The sequence below is a fragment of the Aulostomus chinensis genome, chromosome 12 (genome assembly GCF_037954235.1).
Source record: "Aulostomus chinensis isolate RoL2024-O1b breed Wild chromosome 12, RoL_Achi_v1.0, whole genome shotgun sequence".
NCBI lineage: Eukaryota > Metazoa > Chordata > Actinopteri > Syngnathiformes > Aulostomidae > Aulostomus > Aulostomus chinensis.
The window spans coordinates 10,163,690-10,189,042 of record NC_141331.1 but is presented as its reverse complement, the minus strand read 5'-3'; the positions used below and the strand labels follow the sequence as shown (position 1 = coordinate 10,189,042).

Here is a 25,353-nt window from a genome sequence, read left to right as displayed (position 1 = left end):
CAGCTTGTTGATCTGATTGATTGCAGCAGCCTGTAGATGGTGATTGACGGACAGTTCGTCTGATCACCCGCTGTCCCTCTGGCAAACAGTTTCTATGGCTTGCATCACAGAACCATCTGAAGCACGGGTTGTGCCTTGAGGGCTAAATGCAAAATTCAATATTTCTCAAAATGAAGAGATTTTCCAATCGGTGTCTATTTTAGACATTTTTACAAACCAGAAGTGGAGAGCAATTGACGTCAGTCATACAGGTCCTGATTGTGCAAATTCTATTTTATTTTAACCCTGAGGGAGAAACTGTTTGTTCCTCTCTATCCATCTTTCTCACATCAACACACACATGCAGCTTTTTCTGAGTGACAACCTGCCAACAGAAGCCTGACCATTTCATTTTCTGAGATTGCCTCCTAGACCCTCTCAAAGTACTCACCACAAAAGAACATATTCAGCAGAAGCCCCCATGTGCTGAGCATAATGTCAGGTTTATCAGACCAGAGATACGGGGCATCCACAGTGGGGATCTTCCTGAGTCGTCAAGTTGTCAACGGACAAAGCTCTGCAATGGAGGGTCTCTATTCAAAGTGTAAAAAGAATACGAGACAGGATGTAGAGTCTGACATTTATTATGACATTCAGCTGACAAGTCTTATTCATATATTTTTCAACCAGGCTATGACGTCATGTTAACAGGTTTCCTGTCATCTTTACCTGCGTGGGTGTGTGTTTATGTATGCGTGTGTGTTTGTATATGTGTGTGCATGTGCTTGCTGCATATTGAGGACTAGAATACATCCTTAACCAACAGAGTAAGGACATTTTTGAAAATTTTAGGTGGTCTTCACATCTTCAAAAGGCTGTTTGAAGGTGAAGACTTGGTTTTAGGTTCGATGTTAGAATTAGGCTCTGATTAAGTTTAGTGTCAAGGTTAGGGTTAGACAGTCGGTTGAGATGGTTAGCTTTACGGTAAGGGGCAATGGAATGCATTATATTGATGAAAGTCCTCACAAAGATATAAGTAAAAGGATGTGTGTTTGGGTGCGTGCGTGCGTGTGTGTGTGTCTGTGTGTGTGATTGCAAGAGGGAGGTGCAGTAGACACTTTGATCTAGATGATGGATACATTTGAAATCAGCGTTTCTTTCAGAGTTTGAGACAGTGAATAGCTGGTACTCAGAAATCAACAGCTTTCTATCTTTGTGCATGATAATTGTAACCCAGTGTGGAATCTTCCCACAGCTCCTGTTTATAAATTTGCTCACAGCTCAATGTAGCGTAGCTGTACAGCAGGAAAAAAGAAGACTGAGGTCCAAATGCATTATTCCACGTTCTGACGGAAGCAGTTCAATGTATAGATGAGATGAGTCCCACCGCATGCGTTTCAGTAATGCTTTCATTGATCACAGTGACCAATAATCAAGCAGAGGATGTTTTTAGACAAAAAATGTTACCCTCCAGCAAGAAAAGAACAGAAATATGTAGTCAAACAAATCACCCCCTCAGGGACGACTACACCGCAGCGAAAGAGAGTGTATTATTTCAAAGATATAACGCTCCCGCTTACACAAAATGTTCTACTAAATCTATCTATTCTTCTGATTGGTGGTTAAGTAAGTGAGAAATTGAACTGCGATATCATCCGGATGAGAGAAAGTTCTATGAATCCTAAAAGGACGACTGCCACTGTTGTTTCTTCTGAGCTAAAAGTTAAAAGCTCTCTAGATTCGAAGAAACAGACTCATAAAACCTAATTCAAGGATGTTCTCCTTCGTCTTTACAGAGGAAATTGAAAAGCACGTTGCAAATGTTATACTGTGTGTTGTTGATTGTTACGGTGACCAAGGCTGACAGGAAGCCAATTGTTAGATGAGAGAAGAGTGCCTGTAAGGCAGGTCAGCCACATGCCGGACTCGCTGGGTAAAAGAGCCTGAGGCAAACATTGACCACCACATATATTGTGGATCAATCACACACACACACACACACACACACACACACACACACACACACACACACACACACACACATACACACACACACACACACACACACACACAGCAATGAAGCCACCATGTTAGGATACATAAATAGAACACTAAGACATATACAGATGTGGGACAGACTAAACCTGAAAGAGTTGAGTGACAGATGTTTCCATACAGAACACACAAGTCACATTGGTTTGAAAAGTGAAAACGATGTGAATCTAAAATCCAGCAAACAGATTTAGGACGTGTTAAACTACGCTCTTGACACCATCCTCAAAACACCAGAGGGAACATCTTTGAGAAGAGTCTGTCCGTTGCTCCAGTAGACCTCAGAGATTTGTAGAATCTCCAACCGGCACCAAAGCTGCCCTGGCCCGTTCGTGGAGTCCTGATCAGACAAGTTGTTTTTTCCTTTTATGTGTCACCTGTCTGTGTCAAATGTGCCAATGACAGAAGCGCACTGTTAATAGACGCTGCGTGTTTTGCATGAGAACCACTGAGCAGGATTTTTTTTTTAATGCATTAAATTGCATATTTCAAGTTTAAATCATTTTTTTCCCCAAAATGTCATTATAGATTAGACTGAATTCTAAAGAATGATAATATTATCCCTTATTTATCCCAACAGGTTTTTGAATTTTAAATAATTCATTTGACAATTGTTGTGCTGAGCTCTGAACAGTATTTTTTGTTTCAGTCCTTTTTGTCACGGTGTCTGAGGTCGGGCTGAAGCCAGATCACTCACTCACGAATGCCTGCACTCATCCACCGGTTAGCAATGGTGTTCTTAGTAGAAATCCTCAGCTCTCTAAATCTTTCATTTTATTTCAGCTTTGGGTTTACTTTTTTTTTTTCGGCAATCAGCCATTTTGTCTTCCTATTATTTGGCGGCATGGCTCAGGGGTAGAGTGGCCGTCTAGCAACTAAAGGGTTGCCGGTTCGATCCTCAACCCCGGTGACCATGTTGAAGTGTCCTTGAGCAAGATACTGAACCCATAATTGCTCCTGATGAGTAGGTTGGCGCCTTGCATGGCAGCCTCCACCATCAGTGTGTGAATGGGTGAAAGAGATGACACTGTAAAGTGCTTTGAGTGCCGCGAAGGTAGAAAAGCACGATATAAAATTGAGTCCATTTACCATTTACCATTTCTTTCATCTCCAAGTATTCACATTGCATTTTCCGCAGGAAATACTTCTCAGGTTTAATTATTTTCTACGAACAACCAAGGCACATTTACAGCTTTGCAATAGAGGTAATTTATGTGGGGTTTGTGTTTTTTTTCTTCTTCTTGAAGACAAGTGATGAACTGTGGTTGACTGACTTCCATCATTAGACTGAAGTTCAATCCATCACTGTGCCTCACTGTCGCCTCGTTGTCTTGTTAAGAGAATGGATCGGGAATTCTGCTGCATTTGTCAGTAAATGCATCAGCGTTTATTGCCGGCTGTCTCAAGTGTGGGCTCATCTGTTTCCCAACTCTTTGTTACATGCTTCACAGTCTGACAGCACTCAAATCCCAGAGAGCACTCCACAGTAAACAACAGCACTGGCCGGTAGATAGATAAGCTGACATCACAACACTGCAAAATGTATGCTTCATTTTGAAAAGATATCTAGAAGACTGCACATTCAAAAGGCAGTATTTATGGCGTCACCACAGAACAGGAATAAATGGAAAATCATTGTGTTCATTAGGCCATTAAATTCATTTTCTGTTTGAACAACCTTACTAATGGCTGAGTTACCTCAAACAAAATGAAAAAAATAAATTTCGAAATTCATGAGCAAAATGTAAAAATGTGAATGGCACTTCAAGAGGTAAAATGTGTGTAAACTGAACACTTTCTAATTTCCTGCCATCATTGGAAATCATTCCCGCTACATACAGCCAGGAGAGCTGTATCGCAGAAGCCAGTAATTGGGAAATCACAGCCAGTTCTCCAAATAATCCCCAATACACCGAGGTAATTTTGCTGCATCTGAACACCAGTGACTCCAGCCTCTGAAAGAGGCACCTGTTATAAGATTGAAAAAAAAAAAAGAGGAGAAATATATCATTGTACCAGTGTAGCAGACTAATCTTTATGGCAGAAATTCAGTATTAGGAGATGGAATGCAAAATATGGATTATCTAACCAATAGAATAAAACTCATCATGGTACCCGAGAAATGTCTTCCTTCAGAAATACTATAATATATTTGTCTGTATGCAAGTTGGATCATCCTGCTGTATTCTCTACTATATATAGAGATATATAGATAGATATAGATATATATACATCTGCTTTGAGCCTTTGGGGGGAAAGAGTTCAGGAGAGCAAGGCAGAGACAAAGACAGATGATGGAAGACAGATTAAAAAAATGTGAGGTGTTAAACTATTGTCAAACATTTCTGTTTCACTTGAATTCTTTTAAAAAATTAATTTCATTTTCATTCTTTTTTTTTAGCATGTAGGCGAATTTGTCTTCCCTCTCGCAAAGTTACCCACAAAGATAAAGACTTTATTATTTTGCTTCATGACCCTCAAATTGAGAGATTTTCAGAAAGATCAGTGTCAAGGAAACTAATATAGTTTTAAACACAAACTTATTTAACTGGAGGCATTTTGCATATATATATATATATATATATATATATATATATATATATATATATATATATGTATATATATATATGTATATATATACACATATATATATACATATATACATATATATATATATATATATATATATTTCACATCACTGCATTCAGCAGAGAATCCTTTGTCTCTGTTTTTGAATTTTATTACAGTAACAGTTACAATCCTTTAGTGCTTACATGAATCAGAGAGGTTTCTCTCAACTGAATCTCGAATGGAAACAAAGTAGTTAACTGCATAAACTTGTAACTGCAGTTGGATCCCCCCCCCCCCCCACTTCTCAGCTATTCAAATTAACTGGTTTAATTGCATACACATAGAAGTACTCTAACCACAACTGAACTTTTTTTTTAAGTAAGCCGACATAAAAAAATTCTGTTAAAAACAAATACATCTTCATTCTCACACGTGATTTAATTGTAAAATCACTGGCAGAGCTTGATATTTCTTTCTTATATTGTGCATTTCTGCAAATTACCAACGCACTATGACATTACAGAATCTTTACCTTTGACCTCCTTAAATTCGGGCGGAGTTCGACCAATCGTCTTGCTCGTTGCTGCGACGTGCTCAAGTGTCTGGGAGGTTGTTACCCGCTGGCCAACATGGTGAGTACAGCCATTCAAAGGAACTATGTGTTCACACTGAAATAAAACGTAAAAAACGGTCCGGAGTTTACGTTTAAATGTTTATTGTTGGGTTACTGCCTGGCTCTTTGTCTCCATGGTACCCAAATCAATGTTGCTACTCCCAGAACAGCAACGGTTAGCATATCTGTTTTAGCGCGGAGCTAAGTTAGCGGCACACTCATGTTGTCACGGCTTGACTATGTCCTGGAACAAATAGATCTGACCTGATCTAAGTAGAGACCACTGACATACAGCTAGTCGTAGGGCGTTAGGAAATATGTGGAACTATCCTATTTAACCGCGCGAATGAGCTAACGAAGGGCGAATGTACCCGGCACCACATGAAGCGAAAATCACATTAGCCGTTAGCTACACCGGAGTTTAGACGAGATCTGAAGTCAAGATTTTGCACCGGAACAAATTAAGTGGGGTACAATATCAGGACTTTAAGTACCGTCCTTTCGTGTTTTTTTTTCAGTGGGTTTTAACTTCCCCGTCTTATTAAACTGTTAAAGATGGTTAAATGTAACTTATCTGCTGAATGTGAGTTTGCCGGACACAGCTAACACAGGATACGATGTAATTGATTCCTCCATTTGTTTTGATGTCTAATATCTGTAAAGGGGAGCTAATGGCTCACGTTAGTTCAGCGTTTTAGTTTTATGGTGATCCTATCATTAATCGACGGATGTTAAATACTTTATCAAAAAAAATCTTAGTGTGTTTAATTTGAGACACATACTTTGTCAGAGCCTTTGTCACAAGTCAAGTGCCTAAAAGTCCTGCACACCGAGGACCGTAACTGACGTCACCACACGTCTTACTTACTCAAAAGATATACATATAACTAAAGCCCTGAAACTAAGGTTAGAATGATCAAGGTTCTTCAATTATTACACAAAAATGTGTTTCTTATGTTGTTTCCATTGTCATTTATAAAGTTTGCGTAGAATAATATTACATTTGTTTTAAGACTGTTATGACCCTGCACTCCCCTTATCGTGTGTACTTATAAGTGAGCAATGTATAATTTAGTCTGTTTTCTTCATCAGACAGTGTAAAAGGTGATGACTGATCCATGTCTCTCTGATTTGATTTCAGTTGGACTAATCTGGGGAAAGAATTGGTTAAATTAAATAATAAAGTATGTGAATGTCATGATAAAATGCGAAATTATTTTTGACTGCAATACTGACTTAAATTTGAATGAGAAAATCAAATTCTATGATATATCTTTGGAAATTAACAGACCTATTTAAGACAGTGGTGGCTGTATTGACATCAAGCACACTGCTGTCTCCTACACATTACACCACTGGCTCCTATGAGTTGACTAACATTGTGTGGTGTTTTATTCATGACAGTCTTCATCGGAGGCTAATAATGGCCCGAGCCAAGCGGCACCTTATCCAGGTGTACCACCCTCAGGGATGCCTCCCCCCTTTGTAAGTCAGTGAGAGTGGTTAAAACTAGGCATTCTTTAATATATCATCTAATCTAGTGCATCTTTCTTTCCCCTCTATATTCTTTTATCTAGATGGGACCACCAGGAATACCGCCTCATTTCCCTCCCATTGGAATGCCTCCAATGGGACAGCGCCCACCCAGTATGACTCCAATGCCTCCTGGAATAATGCCCCCAGGTATAATGCCACCAATGGGAGCACCTCCAATGGGACAGGTAAGACTTGCAGGATGCTTGTAAGGGAGCACTCAACCCAAGTCCAGTTTTACGCCCATGCAAGGAGCACCTGGTTTGTCCTGGCACAGTTGAAAGAGCTGGGTTGTGCTACTTTTATTTCTCCTTTCATTCACTCTCTCGTCGTATGTTAAACCAGGTTGGGATTTTGCAGTTTTGGTTGCAAACCCGCCATTTTTCACTACAATGGGTGTACAGTAGTGCGTGACATATGAGTGGATTTTCCCTTTCATCCCATGTAATTCCTAACCCATGGGATTCCTACCCAAATGCCAGGGTCAAGCATGTTTTGGCAAGGTCAGGGCCAGGGCAATGCGAGTGCAGGTCAGCAGGGGAGTGGATAGGAGGACTGTTGTGCTTCAGGGTGAAAAAAGGCAACTGAGCCGAGTGCGAGTGTCCTCCAACTTTCTTTCTTTCTTTCTTGCTTTCTTTCTTTCTGTCTTTCTTTATTGACTTGTTTGCCCAGAAGCTTTTGTGCCCCGTGTGTCTGCTATTCCTCTAAAGTCACTATTCTTCCTAGTATTTCACTCATTCCATGGCAGATGGATGGAAAACTATGAAGCAGATGTTAGGTGTTGCACTGTTGATGTGTTCCAGTTAATTTGTTTTCAACAATTACTGCACATAAGTCAGTTCAGAGTCCTGACTTAGCCCTCTTATTCTTTTTTATATCACACAGCTATAAAAGGAAGAATGAAAGGGCTAAGTCATTCTTAGCCACGTTGCAGTTAACAATTCTGGTTGCTTTTAAATGTGTAAAGAGCAATTAACAATGAATATGTCAAGCTATTAAATTGCTATTTATGACATATTGGGCTTTATTTAATATCTGTAGCTGTTTGCTTTGTTGCTCATTGAAATGACTTAAACTCAAAAAATACAGCAAGATCAATAAAAACCTGTCCTGGGGGGCAGTAACCATGAGTAGTCAGATGATTAAACAGGATGAGAACAAGAGCATCAGACAAACACTAAAGTAATGTAAACACATTCCTCAGGTTAAAGACTTTGACTCTCCATAGTTGCTTTAAATGTAAGTGCTGGACTCGTTCAGGTGGTTGAGTGGTTAGAGCGTATGCCACATACGCAGCTGACCCTGGTTCGAATCCTGGTTGGAGGTCCTTTGCTGCATGCCACACCTTCCATCTCTGTCCCTTGTTTCCTGTCTGTCTACTGGTAAATAAAGCAAAAAAAAAATATTAAAAGAAATGTATGTACTGAATCTTTTTTCCTGCAAAATTAGCGGTTTTCATTTTTTTAACCTAAAATAGATTAGCACATAAACTAGCAACAATGTTGACTTGTTAATTATCTCTCTGAATGTGATTGCTTGTGTATTTTTCCTCGCTAGACCTTTTTTAGCGATGTTGCTGCTCTGAGATTTCAGAAATGACTGTGAGAAACATAAAATGTTCAGTGACGATAGCAAGAGCAACAAAAAACAAAATACCAAAGCCATTAGAAAACTTACTTCCCTGATTTGTTTTGCTCTTCACACCAGAAGCTAATGGCTATATTTATAAAAACTCATATGCGAGAAGTAGGGTAGCAGATAATGTTTTCTTTCATTATGGATTATTCTGTCAATTATTTTTCCCAATGAGTTGTGAAGACTAGAAAATATGAGATGATGCAAAAAGCCTATTATTTGCGACAGCCTAAGGTGATGGATGGATTTGCTTTGTCACCACCAAGCATTCCAAAGCCCCAAAGATTCTCAATTTACAGCTCTATTAAACAGAAAGGCATGAGTCCTTGCTTTTGAGAACATGGAACAAGCAAATCAATTGCATTTTATTAGCCGACTAAATCTAAATTATCAAATTAGTCACTGTTTATTCTCTCAAATAGATTAATCATTCGTCAGAAAAATAGCTGTTCACTAGTGATTCATGTAGAATAGTCTTTAAAGTGATGCTATTATAAGGTTGCATGTTGTTTTGTTCCTTCACCATTGGGTGACTCACTACAGGTAAGGCTGTGTAATATAGAAACAGTTTTTATCACAATGAGAACAATTAGTTTTAGTTAGTATTGTTTATTATTTTATCATAAACAACAAGAGAAAATATTTGAACTCAACCAACCCTTTTATACATCAAGGCACAGTAATGGAAAAGACACACGTAGTGTCACAAATAAAGAAAGTAATTATGAAGCAGTTGTTTGTTGTGACTGCTTACTCTGTAGCATGCAGGCAGCCAAGGTTTGAAAATAGGTTGTATTCCTGTTCTGTCAGAACAACTTTCTGTGCACACACTGATCAACAACAAAAAAAACTGCCTTATAAATGCCGGCCACCCTGTTTTAATCACCATTTTCTCCACCGTCAGCACTCTTCATTTTCTCACCCCGTGCTGTTTCTGTTGAGTCATGTGTTGATGACGCAGCTGAGCACACCTGTGAAATGGTTGGCTGTCTGAGTGTCACTAGTAGCACGTGCCATCGCAGCATAAGTGTTTCTGCCATCTATAAAAATAGATGTGATATCTGGGGTGGGGTGGGGGGGTGTTTGATCAGGGTGCCAGTAACACAAATTTGAAAAGATGCTGAGGGACATAGTTGGGTGTGTTACTGTTTCACAGATTGCAAGCTGTGGCATCGCATCATTAAATAAGCCCAGCAGACCCAGTTCCAGTCTCACCTTCTTCCCAGCCCCTCCACCCCAGTTGTAATAAGCCCACCACATCGATGCCAACACCCTGTCTCACGCTGTGTCTTTAACACTTATGCTTGTGCTGGGTGGTATGGAAATGCCAGATGAATATTTCATGATGCTTCTTTTATTAGATGCCAGGCATGATGCCACCTATGATGCCGGGGATGATGATGCCCCCTCGCTTGCCAGCTGCGGCTGTACAACCAACGGGGCCGGTAACTCTTCTCACTTCTTCATCACTGCTCTCTTTCACACTTCAAAATACACTGTGACCTGTGAAACACTAAAGAAAGGAACTGCCCTGCCAAGTAACACTGGCTTCTATTCTGTCCTATTTGAGGTGTATTCTTTAACCCCTGATAGAAATGAAACAGCTGAAACACATAACTGACGAGTGACTGATTAGAATGAAAATGAGCACCCGCCTGCAGCATGTCCCTTTATTGTCTTTTTGTTTGTTTGTTTATGCATTTTGGCCGCCGCTCAGCTGTGTAAATGTAATGAAACACACGATCCCTCCCCTGTTGCTGCCGTGTTAATTTGTCTTTTTTCTGGGAATTAAGCAAATTATGCAGATGAGGAGTCTGATGTAATTATTTTGCCAACATTCAAGCAGCTTTCAAGATCTTTAGACATCCACTTAATCAAAACAAGTATGTTTTAGTGCCTTGAGGGTGTGGAGTTTTGTACTAATTAGGAAAGCTTTACTACAGCTGAACTCATCTTTCAAATTCTCAGACGTGTGAATGCTTCTAAAACATGAATGTCATTGTCTTCTCAACAGCCTGGTGTTGAGTCCCCAGGTAAGAACCTTTTACCAGTTGTTTAACAAATCATCTTGCTCATTTTATTTTGAAGTATCTGACTGATGTGTTTTGTTTTTTTCCCAGCAGCAGCACCCGGAACAACTGTAAGCACTATTATTATTATTTTAAATGAGTAATTGTGCATTGGCTACTTTGGCAGTTCTCAACGGTGGCTTCAGTATGTCAACTTCTACTGAAGTCTGTCAACCTTTTGCTCATTTCTTGGTCCCACAGGGTACCACAAATGGATCTCCACAGGAGGAACAGCCAAAGAAGGTTGTGCACATAAACATTTGACAAAATGTATAAATGACTGATAAATACTAAAACCAGGACCTTTTAAAGTGTTTAAAATTGAACCAAAGTTAAATTAATTGCTTTTTAGTAGTGATGCCAGCTATTAGATTTTTTTTTTTTTTAGGCCCTTAATTGAATACTCACCTCTACCTCATGATAGACAACAGGTGATGCTTAAAGAAGCCATTCAAGCAACTGGGCTGATTATAAATACTGGAACATTTGAAAATGATCATTGTCTGAAACTGATGGCTTGCTGCGAGCTGTCTGTATTTTTGCTGTGTAGCCATGTGATGGTAGTTTTGGTCGGCAGGCTTTTCCACAGATTGAAGTCTCTGAAAAACCCTTACATATTGTAGTACCATAAAAGTTTTCACAGACAAATCCTACTGATTCTGCTGACCTTTCTTTTAACTTTAAGCTTCATATTTATAGTCCAGAGTGTGTTTGTGTGTGGCAAAATTAAATGAAAATGAATTCCAAATGAATGCACACTTTAATAAAACACAAATTTTTACAGGTGCAGGATAAAAAAATAATCATAAAGGGGAAAAGATAGGATATGTTTCATGACTGCGACTGTTTCTCTAGCAATGTTGTATACTTGATAAAACCCACTCTGGGAGCATCTAAACAGTATGAAGGTATCATATCCTTCCCCTCAAATTAGATGCACATTCACAGTTTCCAGATGAATTGCAACCACCTAAATCTCTAATTTTGCGTCTAGCTCTTGAGGAAATTGTAATTTAGTCCAGTACTTTGGTTTGTGAAGTCATACGTGTAGAACCAATGATATGCCCATCAGTGCATGCTAATAAGCAAATGCTGGCATGATTCATCTATGATAGCAAACTTGCGAAAGGTTTGCTCGCTCATGTTGGCTTTTGGGTCTAAGCATCACTGCGTCTTAAGTTTCAGCTGCAATGTGCTGCCGGTGTTGCTGCAGACGTCCACTTGTTTTTCAGAATGAATGAGTTGACGTGTGTGTTTTGTTTTTTTTCTGTCCACATTAGAAGTCCCTGTGGACCGAACACAAATCACTGGATGGGAAGACTTATTATTACAATACAGAGACCAAGCAGTCCACATGGGAAAAACCAGATGAGCTCAAATCTCCAGCAGAAGTACAAACTGTTTTCATTTACATAATTATTTATTTGCTCCATTAACATATCCACTTCCTTTTACACATACATACACGTAGTTTTTGTATTTGCTCATGAATACACTCACATTAAAATGTAAATGTACCAGTTCAATCCAATTTTGAATCACTTTTATCTACTTTTTCCTTTTGAATATTGAAATATATTTGCATCAATGTAAAAGTCACCATGTTAGATACTAATTAGATTCATTGCATAATCATGATTAAATAGATTATATTCATTCGGCCCTTGTATCTCATAAGTGTGGAGTCTATCAAAACTGAAAACCTTCTGCTTCTCCCTCCTAGCAAATGCTGTCTAAATGTCCTTGGAAAGAGTACAAGTCAGACACAGGGAAGCCTTACTATTACAACTCTCAGACAAAGGAGTCCAGATGGACCAAACCCAAAGAGCTGGAGGATCTGGAAGGTAAAGAGCTGCTGTCTGATGATGTCAAAGCTGTTGTGAGGCGTCATTAGTTATATTGACAACCCAGTGCTTCACGGATGAACCTTTAATAGCATGATGAATGGCAGACGGCTGGCTCCCTCAACAAATTTCACCATGCATAAGGAGGGGGGGTGGGGGTGGGAGTGAGGTTGGTTTGGGGCTTCATTGATGTACAGACATCAGTATATCCATCTCCATGCTTTGCTTTTATCTGCACTGTGCTTTGAAATGAAAACAAGTGTCCTAACAGCCACTTCCTTTTGTCCATTTCAGCCATGATCAAAGCAGAGGAGAACGGGTAAGAGCTTTCTGTTTACCCTCTGTTATCATTTACTTGTGCTCTTTTTGGCTTCTTTTTTTTCCCTCCATCCAACAAATACAGATAATGAAGCACAGTTAATAAAAATAATTTCCTCTTCCACAGTTTCATCTAAAACCACCTATCAATTGGATTTATGCCAGTCAATTTTATATTTCAGTTGTAATCTTGGCTGTAATTTCACGGTTTACTTTTAGAACGGTCGAAGCACCAGCTCCCAGCTCCACTGCAGCTCCTGCATTGCAGGCAGACATTACAGCCACTATGGCGACTGTAATGGAGGCAGAAACTGCAACAGCGGTCTCCGAGGAACACCTGTCCCAGGCGACTGTGCATCACACAGCTGAGGTCAAGACCACAGATGCACCTGTGGCTTCCTCCGAGAGCACAGTTTCCACAGAGGCCACAGCCAGGTAAACAATTATGTGTTGGAACTGTCTCCAGTCAACAGATCAGCATTATTCATATTGAATCCCAAACTAAGGGATCATAGTGACAACAAGGCAGCAATTTATTCATGAATGTGGATGTCTGGTTTTTGTTTGTTTCACTCATTTATTGTGAATCAGTCGGTTCATCTAAACATAGTGGATTTAATCGGCTAAGATCTCCCTTTGTCCTCAGTGTTGAAGTCACAAAGGAAGAGCGGCCAGAGCTTCAGAAGAAGGCTTACAAATGGAACACAAAAGAAGAGGCCAAGCAGGCCTTCAAAGAGCTGCTGAAGGAGAAGGTGAGTGTGTGGTTGTGCTGTCAGTTGGCTCTAACATGCAGATCAAGTTGAGGCCTCATACAGAGGCAGAGACGAGAGGCTGCAGCGGTGCTCAGGTGCTTCATGTTACGTGACACCAAGCAGGTCAAACAGCAAAACAGTCAGTATGGATCATTGTCAGGGTTCATATTTTCCTCAAAAAATGGAAAAGTAGTGGAATTTGAAAATAGCAATTTTCAGGCCTTGAAAAGTTTCTTAAATATGAATAGAGCAGAAAATGTAGGAAATATCATTGACAGTTGCGCCACCAAAACCTGCAAATTATGGTTATATGTTGTTCAGTAAACACACTTCTGAGAACAATTTGTTTTGGTAAGTCTTGCTTTATTTCTATACATGTCTAATCACATAGCTTGTCATTCATTTTTGTTACATATACGCTGGTAAACTCTACGTGGATTCTCTGTTGATTCCAAAAAATTACAGACATGAAAATGTTCCTCAAGGCATGGAAAAGTCATGGAAGTTCAGTGGAAAATTATATGCATTACCATGTGCTGGTCTGGACATCAGAATTTCTTTAGAATACTTTAGAGTGAGCAATGAAATGGATTTGAATATGATATGTAAATCATTCTGAGTCTCAAAGTTCAATACTTGACTGCCTCCTTTCACGTTGCCATATTAGCATCATAATACAGTTAAGTGAGGCGGCTGTTTTCCTGGATCGTGCGATGTGGGCTCATCATTTCTGGGACCTTCAGTCATTAGAGCCCACACACTGATCCATCTCAAGAACTTGTATGTTCTTCAGAGTCCTGTCTAGTTTCTGGTGTCTACTTGACTTTGACACCATGATCTCTTTAGTGTTTTTTAGCTGAAATCCCGATGTGTTTATCTGCACATCCTATGCATTTTGATCTGGATCAAATCCCCGTCCCTCCTCATGAGCTCCCAGGAGGCCTAAGCACAGTTGTTAAACTTCACCTCCTGTTGCCGTGAATGTGCGAGCGTGTGTGTGCGTGTGTGCGCGTATGGTGGCACAGCGGCCTAATGCCACCTCCCACCATGAATGCTACTATATATAGGCTCTTTTTAATTTTGTGCACAAAGCTCTCCTCTGGGATTGTTTGCCATTTCCTGAAAGATCTTAATGGCTCTGTCTTTATGATTAGCTTTATTGGATCAAAGGCATGGCACTGGCTGGGATTAAGACAGTGAGAGAAAGTGGCATGCTTCAGTGAGTTAGAATAACTGTGACAGCTGACAAGACAGAAGCACGTGGTGGAATCGGTCCATAATGGATGAAGGAGTCACTCCCAGGGAGAGACAAGTGGCAGAAAGGGCACTTACGTAAGTCCTCAGTGGCACTACTTTGAATTATTGCCACGCCACACCTCTTAACCCCGCATCTATTAGTAATTAAGAAAATGGGTCGACATCTCGGAGCCAAAGCATCACACTTCACACACATCGCTCCTCCTTGATATCTCTTGTCTTTAATCTGTTGTTGGTAAATGTCTAAGAACTGATTTAACCTGAGTTTTACAATACTTGCCCCTCTGATTTTCTGAATTCAGGGTGTGTCCTCAAACTCCTCCTGGGAACAAGCGATGAAAATGATTATCAACGATCCTCGCTACAGGTACAGCATTCTCCCACCATCATTTGTTTACTCTGTCAGGTCAGAATAGTTCCACCCCCTGGCCTCATATTCTCACTTTTCTTTGTCATCCAAGTGCCCTACCCAAGCTGAGTGAGAAGAAACAGGCATTTAATGCCTACAAAGTCCAAACAGAGAAGGAGGAAAAAGAAGAGGCCAGAATCAAATACAAGGAGTCCAAAGAAACCTTTCAGAGGTTCTTGGAGAACCACGAGAAGATGACATCTACCACCAGATACAAGTAAGTTCTGCAGTGATCTCGTTTCCCTTCCCCTCACCCCCACCCCAGTATTGATTTGGGGTTCCCTGAATTGTCAATATGATTATGCAGATGACATCAATAAAGGGTCATCTATGGCTGGTGCATGCCATGGAGGAGTCGTGGCACGCATCCAATCACACTAACTAATAATTGAGTGGGCCCTAAAAGTGTTGCCAGGCCAAAAAGACTCTAAATCTGTAGTTCACGCAGCGATTCACCAACAAAGTGTTTTTTTTTATTTTAATATATATTTTTTAATATTTTTATTCCGTCTTTTGGGAATTTGGCCAAAAACATTTAAAATTATGCCATTTTGCTCTCTGATACTGCTCTTGACATCCAGTTCAGCAGCAGTCTGGTTGGACATTTGGGTGAAAGTCATTGTGACGGACAGATTGACTGTAGACTTTGACAGCCAGCCAGCTTCAGAGGTCAGCTGGCACTGGGGTTTTTGTTGGTGTCGTGTGTGTGTGTGTGTGTGTGTGTGTGTGTGTGTGTGTGTGTGTGTGTGTGTGTGTGTGTGTGTGTGTGTGTGTGTGTGTGTGTGTGTGTGTGTGTGTGTGTGTGTGTGTGTGTGTGTGTGTGTGTGTGTGTGAGAGAGAGAGAGAGAGAGAGAGACTTCATCTCCACAGCTTCTGGTTCTCCCAAGGACCAAGAGTGGAATAACAGTCATGGATATGATCTATAGATTACATATGTGTTAAGGAGAAGTTCACGTCATGACACACAGCTGTGATTCTGATGGAGTTCATTTGTACTTTTTCAAAATAAAATAATGAAGATTTCCTGAATTGTGTCTTTGCACAGCTGCGTGTTGGCCTGCAAGGAGAAGCTGTGAAACAAATATTTAGCCTGTTAAATGCTGCCATCATGTGGGTTGTTATGTAAAAACATCCTAAATTGTATTGTGTGTGTCTGTGTGTCCATTTGTAACCCAGGAAAGCAGAACAGATGTTTAATGAGCTGGAGGTGTGGAGCTGTGTTCCAGAGAGAGACAGGCTGGAGATCTATGAGGATGTGTTGTTCTACCTGGCCAAGAAAGAGAAGGTAAAGCACCATTTTACAGTTCAGTTAACACCTAGACATCACATGTTGCCTAAATACTTGAGTTATTACCGGCTGAGACACACCTGATGTAGCCAAGTTTACACGCTTTGTAAACATCTTGACTATTAACTGACTGCTACACAGGAGCAAGCCAAGCAACTCAGGAAGAGGAACTGGGAAGCTCTCAAGAACATTCTAGACAACATGGCAAACGTCACCTACCGCACCACCTGGTCAGAGGCCCAGCAGTACCTGCTGGACAATCCCACCTTTGCAGAGGATGAGGAGCTGCAAAGTAAGAAAAAATATATATGTGTGTTAATGTATTGTGATCTCAAAGCTGTTTCCTTAAGAGTCAGGTTATACACCCACTTCACTTGTGACGTCTGTAGCTTGGTTCTCCCTGCTGATGCTAGTGTTGTCGTCTGACAGATATGGACAAAGAGGATGCTCTCATTTGTTTTGAGGAGCACATACGAGCTCTGGAGAAGGAGGAGGAGGAAGAGAAACAGAAGACTCTTCTCAGGGAAAGAAGACGACAGCGCAAGAACAGAGAGGCCTTCCAGGTGGGAGGAGATGGAAGATGTCTGATAGAACATGGAAGACGTCATTTCCAGCAAATCTGTTTGTGTAGACATTAAGATGACGGCTCTGCTGAATTGATATTCTGTTGCTTTCGCTCAGAAATTTCTGGATGAGCTCCATGACCACGGCCAGCTTCACTCCATGTCTGCCTGGATGGAGATGTACCCAACCTTGAGCTCAGACATCCGGTTTGCCAACATGCTGGGCCAGCCGGGTAGGACAGCAGGTCGCCGCACACGTGGCCATACACGTTTCATCTGAGATGTGACAGTGCATGACATGAACACAGAAATAAAGCATACACAACCCAACATGTAAATACTGAATGAACCATTCTGGAGCTGTTCCTGTTCTTGTCTCATGGTTCCTACTTTTGTCTCCTTCAGCTGTTGAGCACACGACTTTAAAATGCAGATAAAATGAAAAAAATTCTTTTGGAAGTGTGATACCACAAACGTTACTGATATTTGCCTCGTTTCTAAATTCCTCGTTTTCTTGTGTTTGTGGGACAGGTTCCACCCCTCTGGATCTTTTTAAATTCTACGTGGAGGACTTGAAGGCTCGTTACCATGATGAAAAGAGGATAATTAAAGATATTCTAAAGGTGAGAACGTCAGACCTCTGGTGGAGGAAAAAAAAAGCATTTGTATACAGACGCAGAAGCTACATCTCAGCCTCTGTCGTTTAGAGTTTTAATATTTATGTTATGTTTATTTGATAAGGGAAATGCACATTAACTGCCACGAAGAAGAAGTACTGCTACAGCCAGTCTCAGTTCAAACTAGTCACTCCACTTTATCACTTTTAAAAAGCTTAATACCTTGAGAAAATTATCCTTAATATGACATAAAATAATCATTTGTGGGTCCTACAAACCTGATAACCCCTCATTCTCTCTCCCTCCTCAGGACAAAGGCTTCTTAGTTGAAGTGAACACGAGCTTTGACGACTTTGGATCCGTCATCAGCTCAGACAAAAGAGCCACCACCCTCGACGCCGGGAACATCAAGCTGGCCTTCAACAGTGTAAGAGCAACTGTAGTCTGGTTCATTTTCTCCTTTAAAAAGGGGGAAAAAAAGACATGTATTGTGTTGCTTTAAAATTTAAAATCCGATTTGTGTTCACACTGGCTTTCACCAAACCAAGAGCTGTAAACTCCAGAGATGCAGGAACCTGACTGGTAAATCATTGAGTGGGAGGTTTTCACAAGTGTCACCCTTAGATCAATTCTACAGGAACTCTCAAATCTAATGCAGCTCACTCTGTGCATGTTCTCTGGTGTGACAGATCCCCTGAATTATTAAGGAGTACTGATATATTGACAGGAGCGTTTACTGTACTTGCCTCAGAAGTGCACTATATGAAGCTGAACACTGATGCATGTGAATAAGTGATGCTGATGGTTTGAGTTGCCTCACTCACCTTGTTTCACCTGCTCAATTTGCTCTTCCTGGTTAGGGAAAGGTCTTTTTGTGCTCATATTATTGTCTTTTTGTCGTTTTTATTTATCACTCTGTCCACTCTGTTTCATAGTTACTGGAAAAGGCTGAAGCGAGGGAGAGAGAGCGAGAGAAGGAGGAAGCGAGGAAGATGAAGAGGAAGGAAGCGGCCTTCAAGAACATGCTGAAGCAGGCCACGCCCCCGCTGGAGCCAGAGGACTCATGGGAGGGGGTATGCTTTGGGATAGACACACTTTTGATAAATCATTTATAAATTCCTTAAACTAATGAACAGAATGTTGTGACGTCATTGTACTTGGGGTTTCAGGTCCGAGACAGATTCTTGAAGGAATCTGCATTTGAGGACGTCACTCTGGAGTCGGAGAGGAAAAGGATTTTCAAAGACTTCATGCACGTCCTGGAGGTGGGTGTATCACATCAGTGGGAGGGGCTTCACTGGTTCATCGCGATTTGTTCACCTGCCATGTGTTACTTTTCCAGCACGAATGCCAACATCACCACTCCAAGACAAAGAAGCACTCAAAGAAGTCTAAGAAGCACCACAGGAAACGGTCCCGCTCTCGATCGGTCAGTAATCAGACGAGACCAGAGCGAATACTACAAGTACGCAGCTCCTCATCACACAGGCAGTAGTTGACGTCAACAAGTCAAATGTTTCCACAGGGCTCTGAGTCTGAGGAAGAGGAATACCACAAGAAGAAGAAGAGGTCCCAGTCCAAATCTCCATCTGAGCGCTCCTCCAGTGGAGAATCTGGTGAGTTTCTGGCTCTGAATCATCTGGCAGAGGAACTTCAGTGTTGATATTTATTGACCAATCGTCAATGATTCTGAAATCCAGAGAGAAGCTACAAGAAATCCAAGAAGCACAAGAAGAAGGCCAAGAAGAGACGCCACAAGTCTGTAAGTATCCAGGAGGAGATGAAGTAAACATGACAGTAGATGAAATATTTGTGTACCGATGATGATGATTGTGATGCCCAGGCATCCCCCGACTCTGACAACGACAAGAAAGGACGAGAGCGCGATGGAAAACGGGAAAAGGAGGCAGAGAAAGATAAAGAGAACGAGAAGTCTCGAGGGAAATCTCGCTCAGACTCCAAGCAGAAGTCTCCTAAAAGGAAAGCGGCTAAAGAGGAGGTTGTTTTTCTTCCCTTTATTCCATTAAACTGATGTTTAATCTCCTCTTACCGCTTTTATGCACACCAGACATTTCTTCACTCTTAAATTCAACTTCAGGTCAGCACACAGTCTCAGCATGTACCCTCTGTGGCTGCCTTCATTTTATTTTATAGCATGAATCGACTGCTCAACACATCCAAACTCATAACTCTTCAGAAAAAAGGTTCAAATGGCCTCAAGCGAGTGTTTCTTTAAGATGTGGTGGTTTTATTATTGTTTTCTAATTCGCTTCATTGTGATTGTTGTTGTGGAATCCGGGCTGTTACGTTCAGTTAATCCACGCACCCTTTAAATATCTTATCTAGCGGAGTCTGTTTGTGTGTCTTCATCAGGGCGGCTGGGAGACATCAGGCAGTGAGCTGAGTGAAGGAGAGCTGGAGAAAAGAAGAAGAACTTTACTGGAGCAGCTGGACGCACCTTGATGATAACACACACACACACACACACACACACACACACACGTCTGCTGCTCCTCTTCTGTCTATGTACACTTAAAGAAACATGCATTCCCTTCTGAGCTCATCTGATTTTACTGACCACACCAGACCCAGATGGACTGTGCAGGGTAACGCCCCCTTCTGGTATTGATGGGAATGTGCTACACTGAACTGCTACACTTAGTGACAATTTATGGAAGTTGAACAGTTGTCAAGTTGCCCCCCTCTCCACCTTTTTTTTCTCTTTTGCTTCTGTCAACATTTTCTAGTTGACTGTAGATGTACATGTTTTCCATTACCAGTCATTTTTATATTAAATCTAAAAGCATATCCAGAACGACATTAACCTGGAACAGAAGCCGAACGTGTCCAGAGATCATGACGCCTGGTTTGATCCAACTGCAGCTGTGTTCTCCAAGAGCGATCCAGTAAGGTTTTAATTTGAGCATTTGTTAAAGTTGATACTGTAGTTAAAGTGTAATAAAATACTGTTCCAGTGGACGATGTCTGTAAAATGTTTCCAACATCAATTGTTGCCTTCTTAGACATGTGACAGTAAAACCTCAGCGCCTACAATCCTAAAACGTCTGTTTTATTTTTATTATTATTATTAAGTGTAGGCTCAGATATTAGGGAGGACAACAAAATAATCAGGAGATACATATTTCATGTCAGTGAAAATAATTTAGCCAATCCAATTCTGTGCCGAAGGTTGAAAGTTACAGGTTTTCAATCAGAAAGGTGTTCCATTCTCTTTATTCTGAAGATTTAAAAATTGAAGTTGGCAAGTATGTCAGCAAATGTTACACTGCTCAGTAGAATGCCTAAATTTCAGATTTGAATGTACACTTCCCTGATAAGCCAAAATGTGTTGTTTTTTTTTTACCATGTGAATGTGTTGCATCCATTTTTACTAAGGGTCTGTAGTTATTTAGCAGGGGACTGTCAGACAAAACTACTGTGGCGCTACTGCAAAGAAAAGCTCAGCTGTTTAAAGAATCACACCAAAAGTAAACAAAGATGTATTCCAATGTAAATAGTTTATTTGATCATATCTGTGAAAATCTCATATCACCTAATTAAAAAAAAAAAAAAAGTTATTTTTGCAATAAGCACAAACTTCCTAAAATACATTTCTGGTGAAAGTTAAAAAAACAAACTAACAACATGCCAGTATTATCCAGTTGGAGGAAAAGGTCCCTATCACAGACAGTGATGATGAGAAGAGGAGATGATTCCAGGTAGATGCATCACGGAGCCACAGGAGCAGCTCCTCCTGGGGGGGTGATTCCACCACACCTACCAGGAGCAGCTTAATGAAGCCTGAAGGGAGCGACATGGGATAGAAATAATTTGGGTTCAATTCCAGGAATTATATTTCACATTAATTTTCTTTAAATATTAGGGACGTTATTTTTTAATGGCTTTCTCAAGAAATTGTCACCCCAAAACAAATCTTATTTTGAAGTTCCCATTAACGTTTTCTACGTAGATATGTACTTTAAAAAATATGTTGCGGGATCCTCAAAATTTAAAGGTATTCTCAAGTATCAGTAACTCAAAAAGTAAAAAAAAAAAAAAAGGCAGACTCCAATTGATTTAAAAATTTTCAGTTGTGGTGAACCGGTGACTTCATTTTTCATTTATTTCTGAAATTCTTACCGCGTTGCCACTTCCACAAAGTTCCAACACTGTCACATCCTGACCAGTTAGCTGCTTTTGCAGCTGGCGTGATGCACCTGTGACACCTGTGAGCTGATTCATGTGCGAGATGTTTATCTTTTAACATATTCTGGCTGCATTTGGTTCAATTAAATATACAAAATATGGAAACAAAACCAAAAAACAACAACTATAAGTTAAAATTCAAGTTGTACAGCACAAGGCAATGAAGACTTCTTTTTTTTTTTAAACAATATGTACAATATTAACCATCTGGGTCATGTGAATAAAAAAAGGAAAAATTGTAGCAAAATATCTGTACAGTTAGGAATTTTTTAAAATGTTTTTAATGACTTCTGCCATGGAAACACATTAAATGGAGCTTAGCTTGGTTAAATACTATACATTAAAATTACAATAAAAGGAGTAGATGCAGTGGCCTGGAGGATGTATAACGTGGATTGTTTACAGAGAGAATCTGATGGATCCAGTTTTGACGATGACATCATCCTGCTGGGTTCTTCCTCGTGGTCTCTCGTCACCTCTTTTTCCAGGTGTGTCTTCTCGGCTTGATTTGATCCCAGAAACCAGACGGCCGCTGCGCAGATTCAGTTCCACGTCGGCGGAGGCTTTGTGTTCACATTAGTCTGGTCTCAATGTCTTTTGCGTTCATTCTTTATCTTCCTTTAGTACGGACTGAAATCACGTTCCTTCCTCACGCCTGAGAAGCCTCGTGAGATGGTCAAAGAGCAGCTGCAGCGCACAGTTGTGTAGTAAAGTGGAGTGAAAACAAGCACCTGGAATGTAACAAGATACTACAACGATATAAATGTTTGCAACAGCTAAAGGGAACGTGTCCCGTACATTCTAAAAGGAAGCACGTGGCTCTCAGGGCCAGCGCCACTCCAGTTTTACACGTCTTTAAATTAAAGCAAGTCGTATTGCTTGAAGTTGGGGTATTAAAAACCGTCATCAAGACAAAAAAGAAAAATGAGACCACAAAAATAAATTCAGGCACTTGACTCGTCTACTTCCCCTCGTAGACATTAAATTTCAGTCCCGTTCATGTCCTTCATCGCTTCTGCCTCTAGACCGCAGACATGAAATATTCTTATGTAATATTTATATACATACTCATCTCTATGGTTTCATCCTACATTCTGTTTCCAACCTCTCGTCTCTCTCTCTCTCTCTCTTGCTCTATCTCTCTCAACCCCCCCCCTCCCAGCACATGCTCAGTTCCCTCGTCACACCACCACTTCGCCGTTGTTCCCTGGCCGCAGGTTCTGATCATCGAATCGTCTCCTGACACTCCTCCGCACAGCGTCCGCTCGCCTGTAAGGCTGGTTCCTCAAATCTGAGAGGAAGGAAGGGAAAGAGGACGGATGGGGTATAAAGGGAGGGGGGGGTGAATAAAGAGAGCTGTCAATCATCTTGTCAAGGCATTCTGATGAGCCCACAAAGTGCTGGCAGCCTGTCTGTCAAAGCAGTATGAGCTCTACGCAGGAACCAAGCCCTGCAGGTCAGCTGTCTCTAGAATATCTGACTATGCATCCTCTCCATACAAAGTAGAATTACTTTCATAGCATTCAAATGTTACGATGGAGGTATAATGAAGGCAATTAGGAAGGAATCAGAAGGGTCTACACTGAGAGGACCCTGAAAAAGAGGGAGGGAGGTAATAAAGAGATGCTTGCCAGGTTTGGGACACATCCACCACTACAGGGGTGCTACTGGAGGAGTTCCTTACCCTCGAGTAGACATTGGGAAATTTAGTAATATTATTCTTCTTTAGGGCTAGATAAAGAGAAAACAAAACGAAGGTTATCAAATTGAGAAAGGGAGAATACCACCCCCAACATTTCATTGCACAGAGAAAGGCTGCGCGAGCGAAGCGGACTGAGAGCAAGCTGCATGGAGAGGGGAGGGAAAGAGAGAGAGAGAGAGAGAGAGGAGGCAGAGCTGGTGTTACTGCTGCGAGACAAAGAGAGAGAAGGAGAGAAAGATATATAGACAGAGAGAGGGAGAGGAAGAGGAGGAAAGGCTTTATGTCTTTCTGTTACTAAACCCTAACTGCTTTGCAGAGTGGCTACCAGCAGCACAGAAGAAAAGCTTCCAATTCTGAGGAAATCACTCAAACATCAGTTCCGGCAGTTTTTATCGTCACCAAACCAAAGCATGCGTGCAGCCATGGAAACACTGATGAAATGACTCAATCATTATTTCAGTGGTTGCAGGTTAGTGGCACACGGAAAAATGCAAGAAATCAATATGTTAGTGAGCCAGGAAAAGAGAAAAGTCATCTGCAGGCTAACTAGCAGAGCGGGGGGGGGGGGGGGGTGGCAAACATCAGCATGCAAGAAGCCGTTATGGAAGGCAGCAATGATACGTCATGAATGAACACATAAACATTCCTTTGACATGATTGAAACACACCCACAGCAAGTGGTGATACAACACACAATCATGAAGTTAGTCAAACCTGCCATGTCAACGGCTGATTGGATGATCAAATCAGGGTTTTTCAATCTCCAACCACTAGATGGCAGCTTTTAGCTAAACGTGAGCCCCATGACTTGTGTTAGAGTCTCCTCCCGTCAGACACCTTAATGATGATTAAATGGGGCGGCGAGGGGGGTGGGGAGTTACACCATGCAGGCAGGTGGGTCGAGGAAACGCCAACATCTCTTCATGCTTAGGAGGGAGAGAACATGTGAAGCACTCGTGTGTGTGTGTGGAGGAACCGGGGTGCACGGTGCACATGTCCCAAGTGTTAGGAGGAGTGTGAAGAGGAGCATGCCAGAGTGTGTGAAGAAGATGGAGGGAGAAGAAAAGGAGAAGAACATTGTATTCCAGCAACCTTTGAGCAGAGAGAGAGTTCTACAAGCTTAGTAATGGTACTCCTCATTGAGGGCGGGCTCGCAGAAGAACCTAGAGCCGCGCTTGGCGGTTCTGGCGGTAAAGGGCACGGTCTTCAGTACTGCATTGAGAACAACAGCCAAGACAAGACAAACACAACATAAGACAGCAGACTCCTACAGGGGTTGAGCACTGGTTAGCAGCAGGAGAATATCCAACAACAGCATCAGATGGGGGCGGAGCCAATGTACCAGTTAATGTTCTACTGAAGTTCTGCGGCTTGAAAACAGACGTTATTATTCTGGCTGTTAGAATCTAACAGTGTTACAGAGATCAGTCTGTTGCCAGGGTGACCAGTGTGACGAGTAACATGTTGTTATGTTGCTTCTGGCCAGTGGTGGAGAGTAAAAAATTGATCCCAATCCCACTCAACTAACTGCGCCGTGACGGAGATATCAATGGATATATTTGTGACATTTTGCTGTACAAAATTAGCAAAATCTTTAAATCAAGTTTGAAGGGTCTCCTCCTCACATTGGTCGTGTTTCCATTTAGCTGTCAAAGTAGTTTGAATGTAGCAAAACAGTAAATTTGGATTCGTTTCTATAAAATGATTAGTGGTGCAGAAACTAGCTTACACGGCGATGGTGGTTGACTTCATGCATGGGTGTAACGGTAGAGGTTCAATGAGACTTACATTACTCCACTTTATCAGCGTCTAATCAAGTACAACATCTGGCACGTATTGAAGTACTTTGTTAACTTAGAGCTGTTTACAATCCACCACTGCACACTCAGCCCTCTAACAGAGTCTTTTATTCGAATACTTAATCTTCCAGGAGCTAGTCGCACCC

At 41.1% G+C, this 25,353-nt stretch overlaps 2 protein-coding genes across 21 annotated transcripts in view; one reads left to right on the top strand and one right to left on the bottom strand.

The window, feature by feature from the left end:
* The first annotated feature begins 5,110 nt into the window (after nucleotides 1-5,110).
* prpf40a (PRP40 pre-mRNA processing factor 40 homolog A) lies at nucleotides 5,111-20,580 on the top strand. Of its 9 annotated transcripts, none has more exons than XM_086220034.1 (27): nucleotides 5,111-5,234; nucleotides 6,620-6,700; nucleotides 6,793-6,936; nucleotides 9,745-9,828; nucleotides 10,398-10,416; nucleotides 10,504-10,523; nucleotides 10,654-10,695; nucleotides 11,733-11,843; nucleotides 12,176-12,296; nucleotides 12,591-12,615; nucleotides 12,834-13,049; nucleotides 13,261-13,366; nucleotides 14,926-14,990; nucleotides 15,085-15,249; nucleotides 16,209-16,317; nucleotides 16,462-16,612; nucleotides 16,750-16,883; nucleotides 17,002-17,128; nucleotides 17,415-17,506; nucleotides 17,811-17,927; nucleotides 18,436-18,573; nucleotides 18,670-18,765; nucleotides 18,843-18,929; nucleotides 19,026-19,116; nucleotides 19,201-19,262; nucleotides 19,344-19,499; nucleotides 19,874-20,580. In XM_086220034.1, the coding sequence occupies exons 1-27, from the start codon at nucleotides 5,232-5,234 to the stop codon at nucleotides 19,961-19,963; spliced, it is 2,652 nt and encodes an 883-aa protein (XP_086076160.1). In that variant the 5' UTR covers nucleotides 5,111-5,231; the 3' UTR covers nucleotides 19,964-20,580. The 9 variants fall into 9 exon arrangements, with proteins under 9 accessions (XP_086076160.1, XP_086076164.1, XP_086076161.1 ...); XM_086220035.1 differs by lacking the exon at nucleotides 5,111-5,234 and adding an exon at nucleotides 5,432-5,798; XM_086220036.1 differs by lacking the exon at nucleotides 5,111-5,234 and adding an exon at nucleotides 5,432-5,834.
* Nucleotides 20,581-20,999: 419 nt separating this feature from the next.
* fmnl2a (formin-like 2a) overlaps nucleotides 21,000-25,353 on the bottom strand; it is a 51,476-nt gene continuing 47,122 nt past the window's right edge. For 5 of the 12 annotated variants that reach the window (XM_086220018.1, XM_086220021.1, XM_086220023.1 and 2 more), the window contains one exon: nucleotides 21,000-22,997. In XM_086220018.1, the coding sequence (XP_086076144.1) occupies nucleotides 22,888-22,997 (110 nt within the window). In that variant the 3' untranslated portion in view covers nucleotides 21,000-22,887. The other 7 variants (XM_086220019.1, XM_086220022.1, XM_086220029.1 and 4 more) reach the window with 4 other exon arrangements.

Excerpts from the sequence above, each read along its gene's own strand:
- prpf40a (XM_086220034.1), top strand. Across the intron at positions 6,701-6,792 it reads CAGGGATGCCTCCCCCCTTT|ATGGGACCACCAGGAATACC; the intron begins GTAAGTCAGTGA and ends TCTTTTATCTAG. Across the intron at positions 18,766-18,842 it reads ACTTCATGCACGTCCTGGAG|CACGAATGCCAACATCACCA; the intron begins GTGGGTGTATCA and ends TTACTTTTCCAG.